At 36.9% G+C, this 16,454-nt stretch overlaps 1 protein-coding gene and 1 long non-coding RNA gene across 10 annotated transcripts in view; one reads left to right on the top strand and one right to left on the bottom strand.

Moving 5' to 3' along the window:
• The window catches only part of LOC108973074, a 54,733-nt gene that overhangs the window by 5,945 nt on the left and 32,334 nt on the right, over positions 1–16,454 (top strand). For 5 of the 6 annotated variants that reach the window (XR_001993702.1, XR_001993701.1, XR_001993704.1 and 2 more), the window contains exon 3: positions 15,660–16,093. The exons of the other annotated variant lie outside the window; for it this stretch is intronic. This is a non-coding gene — a long non-coding RNA (uncharacterized LOC108973074). The remainder of the gene's footprint in view (positions 1–15,659; positions 16,094–16,454) is intronic. 6 annotated transcript variants of the gene reach the window in all.
• LOC108973072 overlaps positions 1–16,454 on the bottom strand; it is a 127,414-nt gene that overhangs the window by 90,871 nt on the left and 20,089 nt on the right. For 2 of the 4 annotated variants that reach the window (XM_018940089.1, XM_018940090.1), the window contains 2 exons: positions 13,872–14,309; positions 7,343–7,557 (listed from right to left, as the gene is read on the bottom strand). In XM_018940089.1, coding sequence (XP_018795634.1) covers positions 7,343–7,557; positions 13,872–14,122 — 466 coding nt within the window. In that variant the 5' untranslated portion in view covers positions 14,123–14,309. The remainder of the gene's footprint in view (positions 1–7,342; positions 7,558–13,871; positions 14,310–16,454) is intronic. The other 2 variants (XM_018940092.1, XM_018940091.1) reach the window with 1 other exon arrangement.

Below are 16,454 nucleotides of genomic sequence, written 5' to 3'. Positions count from 1 at the left end.
GTAACGTCCTTTCAATGTCACTTTGAGTGAAACAGGTGATCTCCAATTGAATTTAAGTGTGGCTTGTTTATACACTCTTTCCATTCGTGTGGAGAAATTCGGTACCGATTTGAAACTGAATGGTAGTGAAAAAACTTTAGTTTATACATATGTATATCTTCAATCACGGCGAATTGGATTAATGCCAAATACGTGTGAATCAGAGGATCATCAGCCTATAAGTAATAGCACACAATATACGACRTTTTGCTCAAATCGGTTCAGTGATTTAGGAGGTACCACACAAACATTTTCATATGTGTATGTAGTATATAAATATTTACTTATGTATATATAGTATATCGAAAATTATATTTTCACTTCATTTTTCTAAGACTTTTAGGTCAATAAGGTTAGGAGAGTATTGATTTTCAATACCTTTAAATTTTATCCATTTTGGCATAATGCCTGATGTACCTATATGATATAAAGTTAACAGGAATTAGCGAATTTGTACTACTGGAAGGCTTTATATATAATTCTAAAATTCTTAATTTATTCTACAAAATCTCTGTCAACCATCTCAAAGTAATCCCCCTTTGTCCTAATACACTTGGAAAACGTTTTTTTCCAATCCCGGAAAACGTTGGTAAAACCACTTCSAAAATTGCTTTCAACGCGCGTACCGACTTATGTTTAATGTCTTCAAGTGACTCAAAACGGTTTTTCCGCAGCGGTCGATTGAGTTTGCTGATTAGGCAACATTCACACGGAGCTATGCAAGGCGAATACTTTAGCTACGGCACTATATGTATAGGATGAAAGTTTCGCGAAAAACTCACGAAGAATCAACGCAGTATGCGATGCTGCTATATCATGGTGCAAAAACCAAGAGTTTTCGGCCCATAACTCCGGTTTTTTTTACGAATAGCTTCGCGCAAATGACGCAAACCACTAAAAGAGTATTTCTTGTATAGCCAGTCGAAAGAATTCGGTGTGTGCAACCATTTATTTTTGACTTGCTTTGATCACTATTTTTCGATTTCGTCTCAATTTGCCACGGTTTTCGGCCGATAACTCTTGTTTTTAAGTCGCAAGCATAGATCCAAGATCCATCGCCAGCATGAACGCATCACGGTTGTTCGAATAAATTTTATGATTTTAGAACCAATTGTGTTTTAACTTTTCTTAGGCCCAATTGATCTATAAAAATGATTTTCAGTGATCCTTCTAATTATTCTAATGATGCCAGTAAGATCTTTGACTATTAATCGTCAATTCTCAGACACAAATTCTTTTATTTTATTGTCATGTTAGTCATCATGTGATGTTGGAAGTAGTCCTTGATATGGTTCGTCGTTAACGCTTTCTTGGCCCTTTTCGAATAATTTGTATCAAAAACTTGCTCACGACAAACAGTTAACATCCTGAACGTTTCAGCACCAGAAATTTTATTCCACTGTTAAAAGACTGTTAATAGTTACGTGAGAGCCCAGTCGCAAATGCGATCACTGCTAATAAGCTTTACTTCTTTATCTAGTCTCTAAAAAGCAGAACTAACGGCGCGGCTGTTGATGCCAATAATGTTATTGCGGTTGTCATATGCCATTAGCTATACACTCCTATATAAGATTGTACCTTCTTTATTCAGATCTGCAGCACATATTAACCATTCTCTTCAGCAATAGATTTAAGAAGTAGGGAATCTCCTTGCCTGAAAACTCGCTTGGTATCGAACGGCTCGAAAAGCAGGTAGATAGTAAATTTTCCAGGTGTAAAGGCATACTTATAACATCTAACCAGTTTGATGACGGTGGGCTTCAGCTCGATAGGACCTTATTTGCGGTATTAAGGAAGCTTATCCCACGGCAATTGGCGCAGATTGAATTCCTCAATCTTTCCCCTTATTGTAGATTGGGTAGAACACACTTAGGTTCCAATCATCGGCCTGCTTTCAGCCGACTTTATCTTACACGGAAGTCGATGCATGCACTCAGTTCTTCACCGCCCTATTTAAATAGTTCGGCCGGTAGTCCATAGGCCCCTGCCGCTTTGTTGTTGTTTAGGAAGGTAATGTTATTCGGACCTCATCATAGTTTGGCAATGGAACATCTAACCCTTCGTCATCGCTTGTGGTGTTGGATGAATCTAGATGTTATACTTTTATTGCACTTTGGATCCTACAAGTGTATGTTGCGGTCTTTCAAATTTTCGTTAGTCGCCACAACTCGTAGAAAATTCGAGCATTACTCCTATCGGCCAGCCTTTCAGCTCTTCACGCGCCTTGGACTCTTTTTTTTTTTTTTTTGTCTGCATATGCATCTCGCTTTCCTAATCAATTTGCTGTATCTATCTCACCAAGATCGGGTTATGGTCCATCGCAACATTGCGAGGTAGGCTGTCCGTTTTCTCTCCACTCCAACACTACAGTTCTCATCGCGCTAGCTGTTATTTCAACCTTTACAAAAACCAATGGTTTCGCTTGCAGCTGTAAATAAGGCGTTTTGAATTCCCTCCCACAGCTCTTTTACACCGAGTTGCTGATGAATATTCTCAAAGAGCAGAAGTACAAACCGGCTCGCTGTCGATTGTGATAATAGGTCTCGACGGCTTGCCTTCCCGTTGGAAGGTGTTCATACTTTAAAAGGGCGTACGCGTATCTTCGCAAAAACAAGGTAGTGTTTCTAGTCGATGGTAGGTCTTGTCGTCAATCTATTACAACAAGATTGAGCCGAGTATCTTGACGAATTTTCTTGTGCTATAATCTAATACCGCAGACAACCGGCGAAGTCGTTTAACCTCAACCCACTTGGAGAGGTTTCACCGTGAAGGTTGAATTTTCTAACTGTTATTCCAAAGATGCTGACGTTGAAATCCGCAATTACAATTTCTGCATCGAGGTTTCTATAAGTGCGGTCGAGGCGCTTATAAAGGGCATCATTGGTTATATCATTCTTCTTTTCCGTCGGGGCATGGACACAAATCAGTGTTATGGTGAAAATTTTTAATTTCATACGGATCATAAGCTAGACGCTTTTCCACCATAAATGTCACAAGGACCTACTCATCTCTGTCCTTGTCTTGTCCATCGTATTTCTTGGACATTACCGCCGCTTTCATTAGGTTTCACTTTTACGAGGAAATCAGCCAGCTGTGTATCGCTACCTTCCCAATTTAGAGACCGGACATTGCAAGGGATGTCTTTAAATCATTGTCCTTATTACGATTGTATTGGTGTATGGGTTTATGTACCTTTAGAAAGACAAGAGTATACTAAAAACTAATGATTATTTTGATGTAACTTCTGGCAAAGATGTCACTGGCAGTCATACCAAGCCAGACAGGAATATACTTCGACAAACGGATTTTTGGGCGTAATTTAAATTAAAATGTCTTAATATTTTTGCCCAACGAGTACATTAGGTATATGGAGACCCAAAATTGTTTAGTATATAATTGTATACTGAAAGATAATTATTTAGGAATCTAAAAATATTCTCAAATAAATACGCATTCATTTGCTTATCGAATTCTCATTATTATCGACTTAGTTTACTTCCTCATGCTTTAAGCATATATTAAGAATCTGCCGGCATGAAATCTGTAAATAAAGGTGTTTATGAGGACACCAAACGTCTAAATACTTTCATATTTTTTATATTTCACTGAGTGAATTTTATGCAAAATTTTCACTTCACACATCAAATAAGTAGTATTCGATGGCATAAAAACAGAAATATTAATAACTAGCTGACCCGGCAGGCGTTGTCCTGCTTGAAATTATGTGTTTTCAAATGGAAAGAAAGTTGAAGTTGAGTAAATGTACAGAGAAGATGGTTTTCCAACTCGTGAACACGCCCCGTATACGTCGTCGTATTTCCAGATTTATGCCACACACTTCTGGGGACTATCCTTGTGGCCTGTTGATTATCATCGCAAGCACCATTTCTTTAAAAACGAAAACGTTCGAACTGAAATGGCAAATCGTTGGAACTGAAAGGAATTCGTAGAATCATGCATCCTGCCCCGTGTATTTGATATCTGCAGCACAATCATCATTTCTAAATTTCGTCTCATGAAAACTACGAAACATATAATGACAGATCCAACTTTGAGACGCAAACAATGCGGCGGCATATCAAGCTTCTCCAAGGATTTTAGAAACTTCACTTCATAATTCACGGCTTCGTATTTTTGGCAGCTAAAATTGCGGGTGTACTCAAACTATCGTAGTTACGATAATTACGTCAATGTTGGCAAAAACGTTTGTGATGAGTACACATTATATTTCGTTGAAGTAAATTAGCAAAAAGCAGGTGGAATTGATATCAAACCACTGGAAGTATCAACCGGAATTTGCTTATTTCCAATTCTTATTGAATACGATGTAAAATGTCTTCGGCAATGTAATTTTTGTTCGTGTCCCATAATTGACGCGGATTTTAAGCCTGATATGTCGAAATGATCATCGCGAAAATTGTATGAACTTCAGTGGCATGCGAAGTAGCTATCGTATCCACCATCGTTTGATTCAATTGATTATAATGTTTCAGCAATTGTAATTGCTGACATGCTTCTCAAAAAATTGCACACACCGTACCATCCACAGTACGCATTACATTAATAAATAGCAACCAAAAGTAGAACCAATCGTCGTTTTTCGGGTGGATTGTGTAAATTCGTCGTAATGCATTAGTTGAGAATACACCTGGATGTCCATCTACTGGTTGACCTTGCTTTCGGTGTAACTATTTTATCGGCGATGCATTCCAAGTACAATATCAAGGTATTTCCGAATATAGCAATATTCTCGCAAAGGGATCACTGACGCAAGTTAAGAAAAAACTCGTCAAAGTCAATTTTGGTACTGGCGGTGTTTCCACTGGCTGTGATGTACAGGGTGGCTGATGAAAGCCGCTACCAAAAAAAATTTAATAACTTTTTTTCTATTTAATGATTCTGATTATTTTTTTTTTTTTTGCAGATTGATTTTTACATTTAACAAAAATGAATAACTGGGACACTGAAACAAGAATTTGGATTGTCCGCCGCTATCACGCACTGGAGTCCGTACTTTCGGTTCAAAGARWGTATAGGCGCACGTTTGGCGGCAATCCTCCGAGCAGATGGACCATAATGAGACTTGTAAATAGTTTCGCCGAGCATGGGACAGCCAGCAGAAGACCTTACAATCGATACCCTTCAGTTCGAGCGGAGGAAACAATCGCTGCTGTAGCTGCTGCCATACAAAACAATTCACGTGTTTCGACAAGAAGCTTATCTGCTCAAATGGGTGTAAGCAGACAGTCATTACAGCCAATTATGCACAAAGATTTGGACTTATTCCCATATAAAATTCAAATGGCCAACAAACTGAACGCTGCAGACTTGCCGATTCGCTTGGAATTTCGCCAGAAGATGCTTCAAATGGTGGAAGACGATGGAAACATGTTGAACTGTCTTTTCATGTCTGACGAGGCCCATTTCGATTTAAACGGCAACATAAACAAACAAAATTGTCGAATATGGAGTGCTTACAACCCACAGATACTCCATGAGACGGAATTGCATCCACTTCGTGTCGGGCTCTACTTCTTCGAAGAAAGCGGTCACACCGTTACGGTTACTGGAGACCGTTACGTGAGCATGTTGAGAGAGTTTTTCTATCCAGAATTACGCCGAATGAGAATTTCTTTCAACTCTGTGTGGTTTCAGCAAGATGGTGCAGCTCCTCACATAGTCCAACCTGTTATGACAGAATTGCGACGAAAATTTCCCAATAAGCTGATTCCGTTGGCCACCCAGGTCGCCTGACCTTACCTTACCTTACCGCACTTGACTTTTTCTTGTGGGGTTATTGCAAACAGGAAGTCTACAAAGCAAAACCAACAAATTTGAATGAACTAAGGCAATCGGTTCGAGAAACAATTGCTTCTATTCCTGTCTCAACTTTCCAAACAGTAATGAAGAACTTTTTGGTAAGATGCCGCACATGCATCAACGAGCAGGGGGGCATTTAAATTCGATTATTTTTAAAACTAATTAAGCTATATTTAATAAAACTGAATGAGCTCTAACATGAATAAAAGAAAAATGAATTACATACTCTAAAAAAAAAAAAGTTATTTGAGTTTCTTAATGTAGCAAAATTCATCAGCCACCCTGTATTCCCTGGGTTGATGTTAACTCTTTGGCCATTCTCCAAATGAACTGCAAGACGCACAACAGTCGGAAAACGTTCATGAATTTCAAAAGTAAATATCTTACAAAGAACTGCAATATCACGTATCGACCCATTTGTTACTTGCTGATCTCATCTCGTTAAGGCCAATAACCGCCCTGTTTCTTTCTCTGGTGACGTATTTGCAAACGTATTTGATCGATTTAACCAAACTCYAGTATTCAACATTGACATGAGTTTTAAATGTGAATTAGACAACAGTGCCGAATATGGTACAATCCATGTGTTATCGGCTTCGATATTCACTCCTCTAAGTTGAATGCTAAATGTTCTGCCATTGTCGTGTGGTAAGCTACGCCGATAGATTGGATATCCATGATTTCCAGCTTGCGCTTCGGTGTTTCCGTTTGCGTGGATAGTGTTTCGTGCATTTACTGTCAGACGTGCAAAACGAAGTGGGAGTGTGGTGTCCGCAAGGTCCATGAACCATATTGGTCATCACTTGATATAATACTGGATTTTTCTCTGTATCAGGAATTTCATTTGATCTGGTGTAACCACCATCCGCCATCCAAAGAAGAATGTATGTGTGCGACAAACTTTTTTGCAGCTCAACGGAGTACACCCAGCAGCTAACACCACCATATATACCATTCGTTTCTTCAAGATAAAGTCCACCAACCATCGTAGCTGTTGAAAAGTCGTACTGTGACATAGTGACGCTTGCTGATTGACCGCGATCTATAATTACACACGTATATCATCGCAGCCTAGGAGTACTCGTTCATGTGTCTTGGGCTGCCATACGGTGATGGCAAAAAACGCCGACCGATATTAAAGCGACCTCTTCGTGGCTTCGTAACAAATTTCTATCTGTAATTGATCACTCCGTGTCAAAAACACAAAGTTTTCACTGAATAACTTTCAATAAAATTTCTTTTAAATAGCCGGAATAAAAAAGCAAACGATTGAAATTGAACGATTCAAAAAATTTCCAAATCAAAATATTGAAAAACAAAACAAAAAATGTTAAAAAAGGAATTTGTTTGGAAAAAGGTTATTTCTTGGAATGAACCAATTTTCCAACTTTTCCTTATGAAAAGCAAACAATATCGATGTACCTTCAGTCATTAGTTCATAATATATGGTATGCATATTATTATGTATATTTATATTATATACCTCCGTCAGCATAAGTCTCACAACCGTAGCCATCTTGATAACCCATGTTCCACGTTCCTTCGTATCTAGCGGTAGAAACAGTACTTTCTCGAATACCATATCTTCCCTTATGTCCATCTTTTGACCATTCCCCTCGATATATTTGACGACCAATTTGTTCTACACCCAAACCATGCCGTCGTCCATTTTGCCATTGGCCTTCATAATGTGAACCGCTAAATTAAAATTAATTAATATAAAAATATATATATGTGCATAAAAAATAAATATGTAAATGAGTAGTTTTGTCTTATACTACATAATTAACTAAATTCAATACAAGTATGTCGTGTATTTCAATTGCAGGAAGTTTTGAGTGGTTACGTAACAAAATTTGAAGATACCTGAAGATCTTCATTTCTGAGTACTAATATGATCCTTTCTGTTACGTATTCACTTTAAAAATTCACACCAATATAATTTTTTTAACAAAATATAAATGTGCTATCAATGGTCTATATTTATCTTTTGTTATATTATTTTTTGATTAATATTAGGCTTACAACCTTTTCCGCTTCTTAGGTATTACAAGAACAAAAAGTGTTTTGCATATTGATAATTTCACGTCTTAAATATATAATTGGGGTACTCACAACCTGTCTTAAAAAAAAGTGCTGTTGGATTAAATACAAAAATGAGTTTACACGTTTATAATTCTCAATGCTATGTTTTCGAATCGTTATAACTTATAATTCTATGAGACATGTGAAACCCCTAAATGAAATAACTTTAATTGAATAAACCTAAATAACTTAATTCCATGTACCACTATATCTAACAAAAAATGTAAAATCTTTTGTTTTAAAGGGTCTATGACCGAATTAATATTCATTGAGTTGAAACTAGTTGCAATGGTTTTTGCTTCTAAACTCGTTCTACTAAAGTCACAAATCGTCATATTGTGCTGCTATTTTCCCCGTTGCTATTACTGGCTTTAAATCTATTGACGAGACAAATATGTTATTCGACAAATATTTCTGAGCGAACAGATTAATTATTTTTATTTTGTCTGCTTATATGCTATATAGAGAGCTCGTTGCGCTTAACCAATAGTTTCGAGGGGATTGAATTGAAAGTTAAAGCTATGGACATACATATAGTATGTAATTGAAAGTACATTACAGCTAACAGCAACACAGAGGGACAATAAAGTTCCTATTTTTTTCAATATTTTAGATATAACCAAATTTTATTAATATTAGATAAGATGGTAAAATAATTGTGCTAAGTTAAGGTTTTAAGCTAGCAGGGGTAAGTAACTTGAAGGAAGTCGGCGAAGTTCCTTTAGGTGCTGACAAAATTTTATATTAAAATAAAAAAACATGTTGCTTTTAAACATCCATTACTCGATTAAATCCTGAATAAAATGCAATCAAAATTTGGCATCTTCTTGGCGTATATCGAAGACCATAAATTTAAAATTTAAAAGGTTATAAAAAAAAACTGACACATAAGGCCAAAGCCTTTGAGGGCTTTACTATACTGACCTAGTACCATCACCCTGAAGTGGAATTTCTCACCCCCTAGACAATAATCCCAAAAATGTTCCACAGTGTTATTATATGTAGTATAGTAAAATTTCACATACTTTCGGCATTAAACCAGGGTATATCCAATATTATAAATTCAGTTCAGCATAAAGTGCTACAGAGCTCGTATCTGGCAATACTATACATCTATGGAAGGTCTTGACATAACCTACAAAACGACGCTGATTATTAGTTTTGGATATTGCGTTCAACAGTTATAGACGTGTAAACATGGAGTTCACTAAGGCCGAAATTTTCGCTATTTTAAATTTTCSTTCGTTAAAAGCAAATCCGGTGTTGGGTGTTTTGGAGGATGGTACTCTATCACTTCCAACTGCGGAGGAATGGTTTCGATGATTCAGAGCTGGTGAAAACGACATCATGGGTAAGTCAACTGGCGGAAAAACTGTGACGACGAGTATCGATCAAATCATGGAAAACCTCGAGTTAGACCGGCACGAGGTATTTCGTGACGTCGAGCAGTTAGACACTAAATCATTTTAAGCCATCTACAGAGTGCTGGATGCACAAAAAAGCTTGATGTGTGGGTGCCGCATTATTTTACGCAAAAAAACTTTTTGGACCTAATCAACGCCTGCGATACGCTGCTGAAACTAATTGAAATCTACCCATTTTTGAAGCGGATGGTGACTGCCGACGGAAAATGGTGCACATACGACAATATCAAGCGAAAACGGTCGGAGTTGAATTCCGGTGAATTGCCAAAAACAGTGGACGGGATGGACGGCCAGGAAGGTTTTGATGTGTGTTTGGTGGAATTGGAAGGCAATCATCCACTATTAGCTACTCCTATATGACCAGACGAATAATTCTACCATCCACTGCGAACAACTGAATCGCTTGAAGCAGGCGCCAGAAGCATCCTGAATTGGCCAACAGAAAGGATGTAGTGTTAAACCAGGATAACGTCAGACTACACACTTTGTTGATGACTCGTCATAAGCTATGTGAGCTCGGATAGGAGGTTTTAWCGCATCCACCATATCGCCCGGACATACCGCCATGTGATTACTATCTGTTCCTAACCATGRGTAACCCCTTGTTGGTGTAAAGTTGATCTCAAATGAGGCTTATGAAATGGGGCTGTTCGAGTTCTTCGCAAATAAAAAGGGAGACTTCTACGAGGGAGGTATTATGAAGTTGCCGTCTATATAGAAAGCGGAACGGAGATATTATAAGGCAAACCGCAGGATTGAAAAGTTTTTATTGATGTAGTATTGACTACATTTTATCTGCTTTTGAAATAACTAAATACTGGTTGGTACAAGTCGAAAACAGATTTTTTTTTTATAAAACTTGATTTTATCATTTAATATAAATATCCTAGAGGGTGATAATATGTCTATAGAGGTCAAAAACATTTTCAGTAATATTTATTTAATTAATGTACAATATTTGCCTTAAACCTCAAAATAAGCTCCAGTTTTTGAGATTACCTCTTCATTGTTAATAAATTTCTTAACAACGGGCATTCTTTTGAGGTCTGAGGACAGGAAATAGTCGCTAAGGCGATCACGGTGGATGAGAAGCATTTCGTTATTGTTTTAAATGGGGGACCCACAGTACAGATCTTTGGCAAACTTAAATATTCACTCATATCGTCACTCATAGGTACCTTTTTTTGTTATCTTCAGAGCGTCAGCTCGAACAAACTTTACTTTACGGGCATCCTAAATTGTTTTTGTTACTTTTTTGATGTTTTCGTCGGTTCAGGGTGTCCACTGTTTTCATCGTCCTCGGTGCTCAATTCGCATCGGTTGATTTCTATGATATCTAATTAAGGCTTATCAATTCAAACCCATTTTGTTCCCCTAAAAAGTAGAGCTTCATAAACTCACGAAACTCTTTTTAAGCTTACATAATTTGCTTTACCAAAATGCTTTATCTCATAAATTAATAGTCGTCAGCTGTCAAATTTGTACATGTATCTTTTAAAGGCATGCAAATAATGTAGATGTAGTGGTGGCAGCACTATCTAAATACTAGCCTACCCACTTTTCAACCCACTTGTAATTAAAAGAAAAAATGCTGTCTGAGTTAAACCTATAAGGGGGTGGCGCCAGGCACACTTTTTAAAAAAACTAGTCAAATGTGGCCAAAATCCGCATCAATGCGAAGATCTTCAATGTATCGGTGATTTGCACCCTCACCGCGACTTAAGAGAAGGACGATATGACCAATGACTTTAACGCCAGACCGAACAAAGAAGGTATCAATGCGAAGATCTTCAATGTATCGGTGATTTGCACCCTCGCCGCGACTTAAGAGAAGGACGATATGTCCAATGACTTTAACGCCAGACCGAACAAAGAAGGTATCTTTGGAGCAATAGTCGGAAATTCAGCCTCCACGAARAAACATCCCCAAATGGGTAGAAGCTCAGAAAATGATACCTGGCTGTCTCCGAAYCGAAAAGCCACCAACCAGATCGATCATGTTGTGATGTGTGTTTTAGACGTGTGTACGCTCCGAGATCCTAATATCAACTGAGACCACTATCTTGTTGCAGCCAAGATACGCACTCGCCTCTGTGCAGCATAAAACGCACGTCAACCAACTTAAGGAAGGTTCGACGTCGAGAAGCTACAATACTAACAGAGCGTCGAATGGTATTCCACTTGATTTTCACTTCTGCTTTCTGAGAGGTCTTATCAACATCTCGGTATATAGAAACTGTGGGACGGCATTTCCTTCAACCGAAACCATCAGATATTGCGCTGGTACGATGAAAAGAGACGATGACATTAGAGAGAAAGCAAACTACCTACTTCACAACTTTACAATCAATCAGCACACATGTGGGATGGGATAGATACAAAAAGTTAAAAAGGGAATCGAGTGGTACTTGCAGCCAAAACAAAAGAGGGGTCGAAATGAGAGTGAAAGCACAACGTATGAAGATGGCAAACCCGATTCCCCAATCGATGACGATGGAGCAGACGTTCTATTGCCCGATCATGAAGAAGTCAAAATAGCATTTACCCGTATGAAAAACAGCGAAGCGGCAGGGGCCGATGGATAACTGGCCGAGCATTTCAAACACGCTGGCGAAGAACGGCTAAAGAGCATGCATCAGCCTCTTTCTAAAATATGAGGAGATGAAAGCATGCCTGACGATTGGAATTTAAGTACACTCTGCACAACCCACAAAAAGGAGACCTCACAATCTGCGCCAACTACCGTGATATAAGCCTCTTTAACATCGCATATAAGGTTCTATTGAGTATAGTGCTGTAAAATATTAAAGCCCGTCAACAAACTGATTTGACTTTATCAGTATGGAAAATATCAGTGGAAAATCAACAACTAACCAGATATTCGCCATACGCCAAGTCTTGGAAAAGACCCGTGAAAAGAGAATCGATACGCACCACCTCTTCATCGATTTGGAAGCTGCGGCTGCGTAAACTACTATTGAGCAACACCAAAAGCTTCGTCAAGATCAGGAAGAACCTCTCCGAGCCGTTAAATATCAAACGAAGCCTCAGACAAGACGATTACTTTTGTGCGACTTCTTCAATCCGCTACTGGAAAAAATAATTCTAGCTGCAGAACTAAACCGAGAAGGTATCATCTTCTTTAGGAGTGTACAACGCTGGCGTACGGCGATTATATTGATATCATTGGCTCTAACAACCGCGTCGTTAGTTCTGCAAAGCATATGGGTCTGGTTATGAACGAAATCAAGACGAAACATCTTCTGTCATCAAACAAACAGTCGTTGCACTCGCGACTTTACTTTAACTACCGACAGCCATAGCTTCGAAGTCGTAAATAATTTTATCTATTTTTGGAGGCTTTTTATATATTTGGAGCGTTCTTTAGAACGACGAGCAAAAACCAAACTCTATAAGTCACTCCTTTGCGTGTTGACTACGGCGAATATCATATTGGATGAAACGATTAGTTGTATGAGATACAGCTCTGAAAGTATTCGATATCCGCGGGGGAAACTGAGGAAAACCTGGTTAGGAAAGACCTAGCTTCGCTTGGTGTCTCGAATTGACGCCAAGTACCGAAAACACGAAGCAACTGGCGCTTTTGTAAATTAGGCTATAACCGCGTAATCGGTGTCTACGCCAGGATAGAAGAAGAAGGTATATAAGCCGATATCTATATCGATCGATAAATACTCATTTTTGAAATTGTGTTGATTTTCATCAATTAAATATAATATATAGCTACATTACAGTTTACAGTCAGTTTGAAAATATGATGTTAGAGGCTAATTTTAGCTAACTTTCCGTTGCTAAAACCGAAAATGGTAGTAAAATTTTCTAATATTTATAAATTTAAATATTTTTGTATTCTAGTCAAGGGGTGTGGGTAAAACCACCACGATTTACAAAAATACCTATACGTGATGGAAAATTTTTTAACTCAAATTTGTAATCAGGACACCTCTTATACCCCACAGACCTCTTAGCACGTTAGTCGCGAACTTTAACTTCAGATTAGTTGAGTAGTACTATTATTGTGTTTTGGTATTACTTCAATTTCTAATTCTGGATTCCTTCATATTGTTTTGTATATATAAAACTAAGGTACTTTAAGTTTTACCGCTCATTAGATGTGAATGCAAATGACGCGAATGTTATAACAATTATACTTTTGTTTATGTCTATAAATTTAATATTTTCTTTAAAGCACAATATTTATTCTGCTATTGGGTCTCTATTATACTAAATAGAGTAACTTAGTGTAATTATTTTCGAAAGGTTTTCACCTCAATTTTCTTTAGAAAACGTTTTAATGTTATTAGCGGCCTCATTGCTTGATCAAAAATTTTTAGAAACCCTTTTTGTGAAGAAACCTTAAAAGGAAATGAGTATTAGACACAATATTATTTTATTTCTACCTACGGTAACTTTTCTGTAGTATGTTATTTCTAGTGTGTAAGTTACTATGAAGATTTAATTGAATAAAAAAAAACATATTACCTTGGCCAAATATATGCACCAGATACCTCAAAACCATAATTCCATGCACCGGCATATGCTCCTTGATGCTTAGGCCCGGTACAAACACCATGCCCATGGGCCTTACCGTCCTCCCACCCGCCACAAAATGTTCCTCCATCCTCAAAATCGAAACGCCCACCATTTATTTGGGGACGTTTTGAACTGTCCAATGGAACAGAGTTCTGGGGGTCGTTTGTAGATGAAGCCTGCTCTACTCCAAAAGAAGTCATCGTAGTAGTTGTATCGAAGTCTCAAATCGAATATCTTTTATTTAAGAATATTCTTTTTTCTATCAAATGTTATTTTGCTTAAAGCATGTTCATATACTATTTTTAAGAAGTATACAGTAGTCGACTTTCCACTCTTGTATAAGAAATTCGATTATTATTTGTTTGTGCCTATTGAGTTTGCGGATAACTGAAAAGAAAAAAATAAGATATAGAAATATACGTATATATCTTTTTGCCTTGGATTATCTATCCTACTAAACGGTAATATTTTTTATATGTGCTATTATCATACTGCGAGTTGATGAATAATATTTTAATAAATTAATGAGCAGTATAAATGAATAACTTGACGGTCCAACCCGTGAACATTGCCTTTTTATGACTAATCTTGTGACATTGCATAGGTGCATTTAAATTTCGAAGCAAAATGAGCCAGTTTTAAATCGTAAGATATTTGGTTGCATTCCTGATAAATCCAACGAATCAAAAATTCAATTTGATTTGAACAATAGCTCATTGCTGGGCAATGATTGTTGTATTTTGAAGTTTATAGCGTCAATTTTTATATTTTTGCATTTAAAATAGCTCATTCACGAAACCAGTTATGATTAATATTGTATAATCTTAGCTGGGTCAAACCACGTTAAGTGAACCAGGGAAATTTCGCCAAGTCACCATTAAGAACTCGCATTCTCCCTGAAATAAATATTTCGTCAAAATTAATTTTGTTTTTTGTTGAAGTTGAAAATTTAAATAAAGAGGGCGATAAAATTGAAACATTTTTTTCTCATAAACTACTGGAGATAAATATATGAAATGTTGTGAAGTTAAAGAAAAATGTTCGTGCTATATTATACTCGTAATAGTTTTTAATAGTCCTTTGTTTAAATAAAATAATTTAACATAATTACACAATTTATATAAAAAGTGTTCATCAAGCAAATAAATTTTTGTTCTTTCATACTATTCCAAAGATATTGAATTCTTTCGTCCTCCTACCGCCCTTAAAACGACCTCTGTGCCGCAAGAAAAGCATGAACGCATTGTGCAAAGATGGATGTGCCATACATTTTAAGAGCGGTAGGTGGACCAAAAATTCAAAATCTTTTGAATATTATGAAAGAACAAAAATTTGTTTGCAGGTTATTAAAGGTGAATATTTGTTGTGTCACATATTTCTGAATTTTGTTTAGAAGACTGACAAAAAATTTCATTCAAATCGGCCCAGTCCTTTAGGAAGAGTTTAGTGTCATACTCATGTACAATACATATATATTCATATATAAAGACATACTTGTATGTAAATAAATTATTTTCCCATTTTCTATTGTATAATAAATAAATTATTGATGAAGTGATACATAGTTCCAACTCTTCTTAATGAATAAACCAAAATTTATTGAAATTTAATCAACATACTGAAATCAATCATTAAACTAAGCTTTTTCAGTGGGGGGTTGAAATTAATTCCATTTCAAAACAAATATATTTAACCGAGTTTCAACGCGAAATTACTTTCTATTATAATCTTTTTCAGACCACACAAAACTGTGTCCAAGARTAAGTGGTTCTGGAAGTCATAATTGAACTCAAAATCAGAGGGACTAAGTACTTTAGTGAAGTAAATAATACATTAGTGAAGCACATCACTACGTCGAGCTGCTAACAAAATAGTAACCTAAAAAGTGTATAAAGTCACTCGCACACAATATGTTGATATTATACTAATTCATTTCTACATTTGAACTTATCTATATATATAAAAATAAGAGGCAATTTAATGGTACGCTATAGCTCAAGAACCACTGAACGAATCACCTCCAAATGTTTAGGGTACCTTCGGGACTATGAGTAGATGGTTTCTGTGAAGTTTGCATTGCATTGGACAAGTRGTTTCAAAGATATATGGTCTGTTCTGAAATGCACCATGTTGCGCAAACTGCTTTTGCCGGACCAGCAGCACTGCAAAATGTAAGTATTAGAAAAAAGTCGCCGCTCAGCTAGCTAGCAAGAATGATGCATAACGAGGCATCTCGACAGGATAGAATATATAGAATACGAACTGTCAAATCTATAACYATTGCCATTGCCAAATCTGTATGTGGGCATTTGCTATCATGATATAATCATTTGCGCAAAGGCGTAGGGTTCGAGCTGATGTAGCCCATGCTTTGAGCTCTTGAAAAATTTATTTTATCATTTGCGAAATGCCGTCGGGTAGGTAGCTGATGTAGCGYACGTTTTGAGCTTTTGAGCTGTTGAACTCTTTAAATCTTTTATGTGGAAAATAAAAAAGGATAAAGATCCTTTTGTTTACAAATGTATTTCTGGG

Source organism: Bactrocera latifrons, unplaced genomic scaffold (assembly GCF_001853355.1).
Source record: "Bactrocera latifrons isolate USDA-ARS-PBARC rearing strain unplaced genomic scaffold, ASM185335v1 scaffold_452, whole genome shotgun sequence".
NCBI classification, from domain to species: Eukaryota; Metazoa; Arthropoda; class Insecta; order Diptera; family Tephritidae; genus Bactrocera; species Bactrocera latifrons.
Note: the sequence above shows the minus strand (reverse complement) of the source record. Positions and strands in the feature narration are given on the sequence as shown.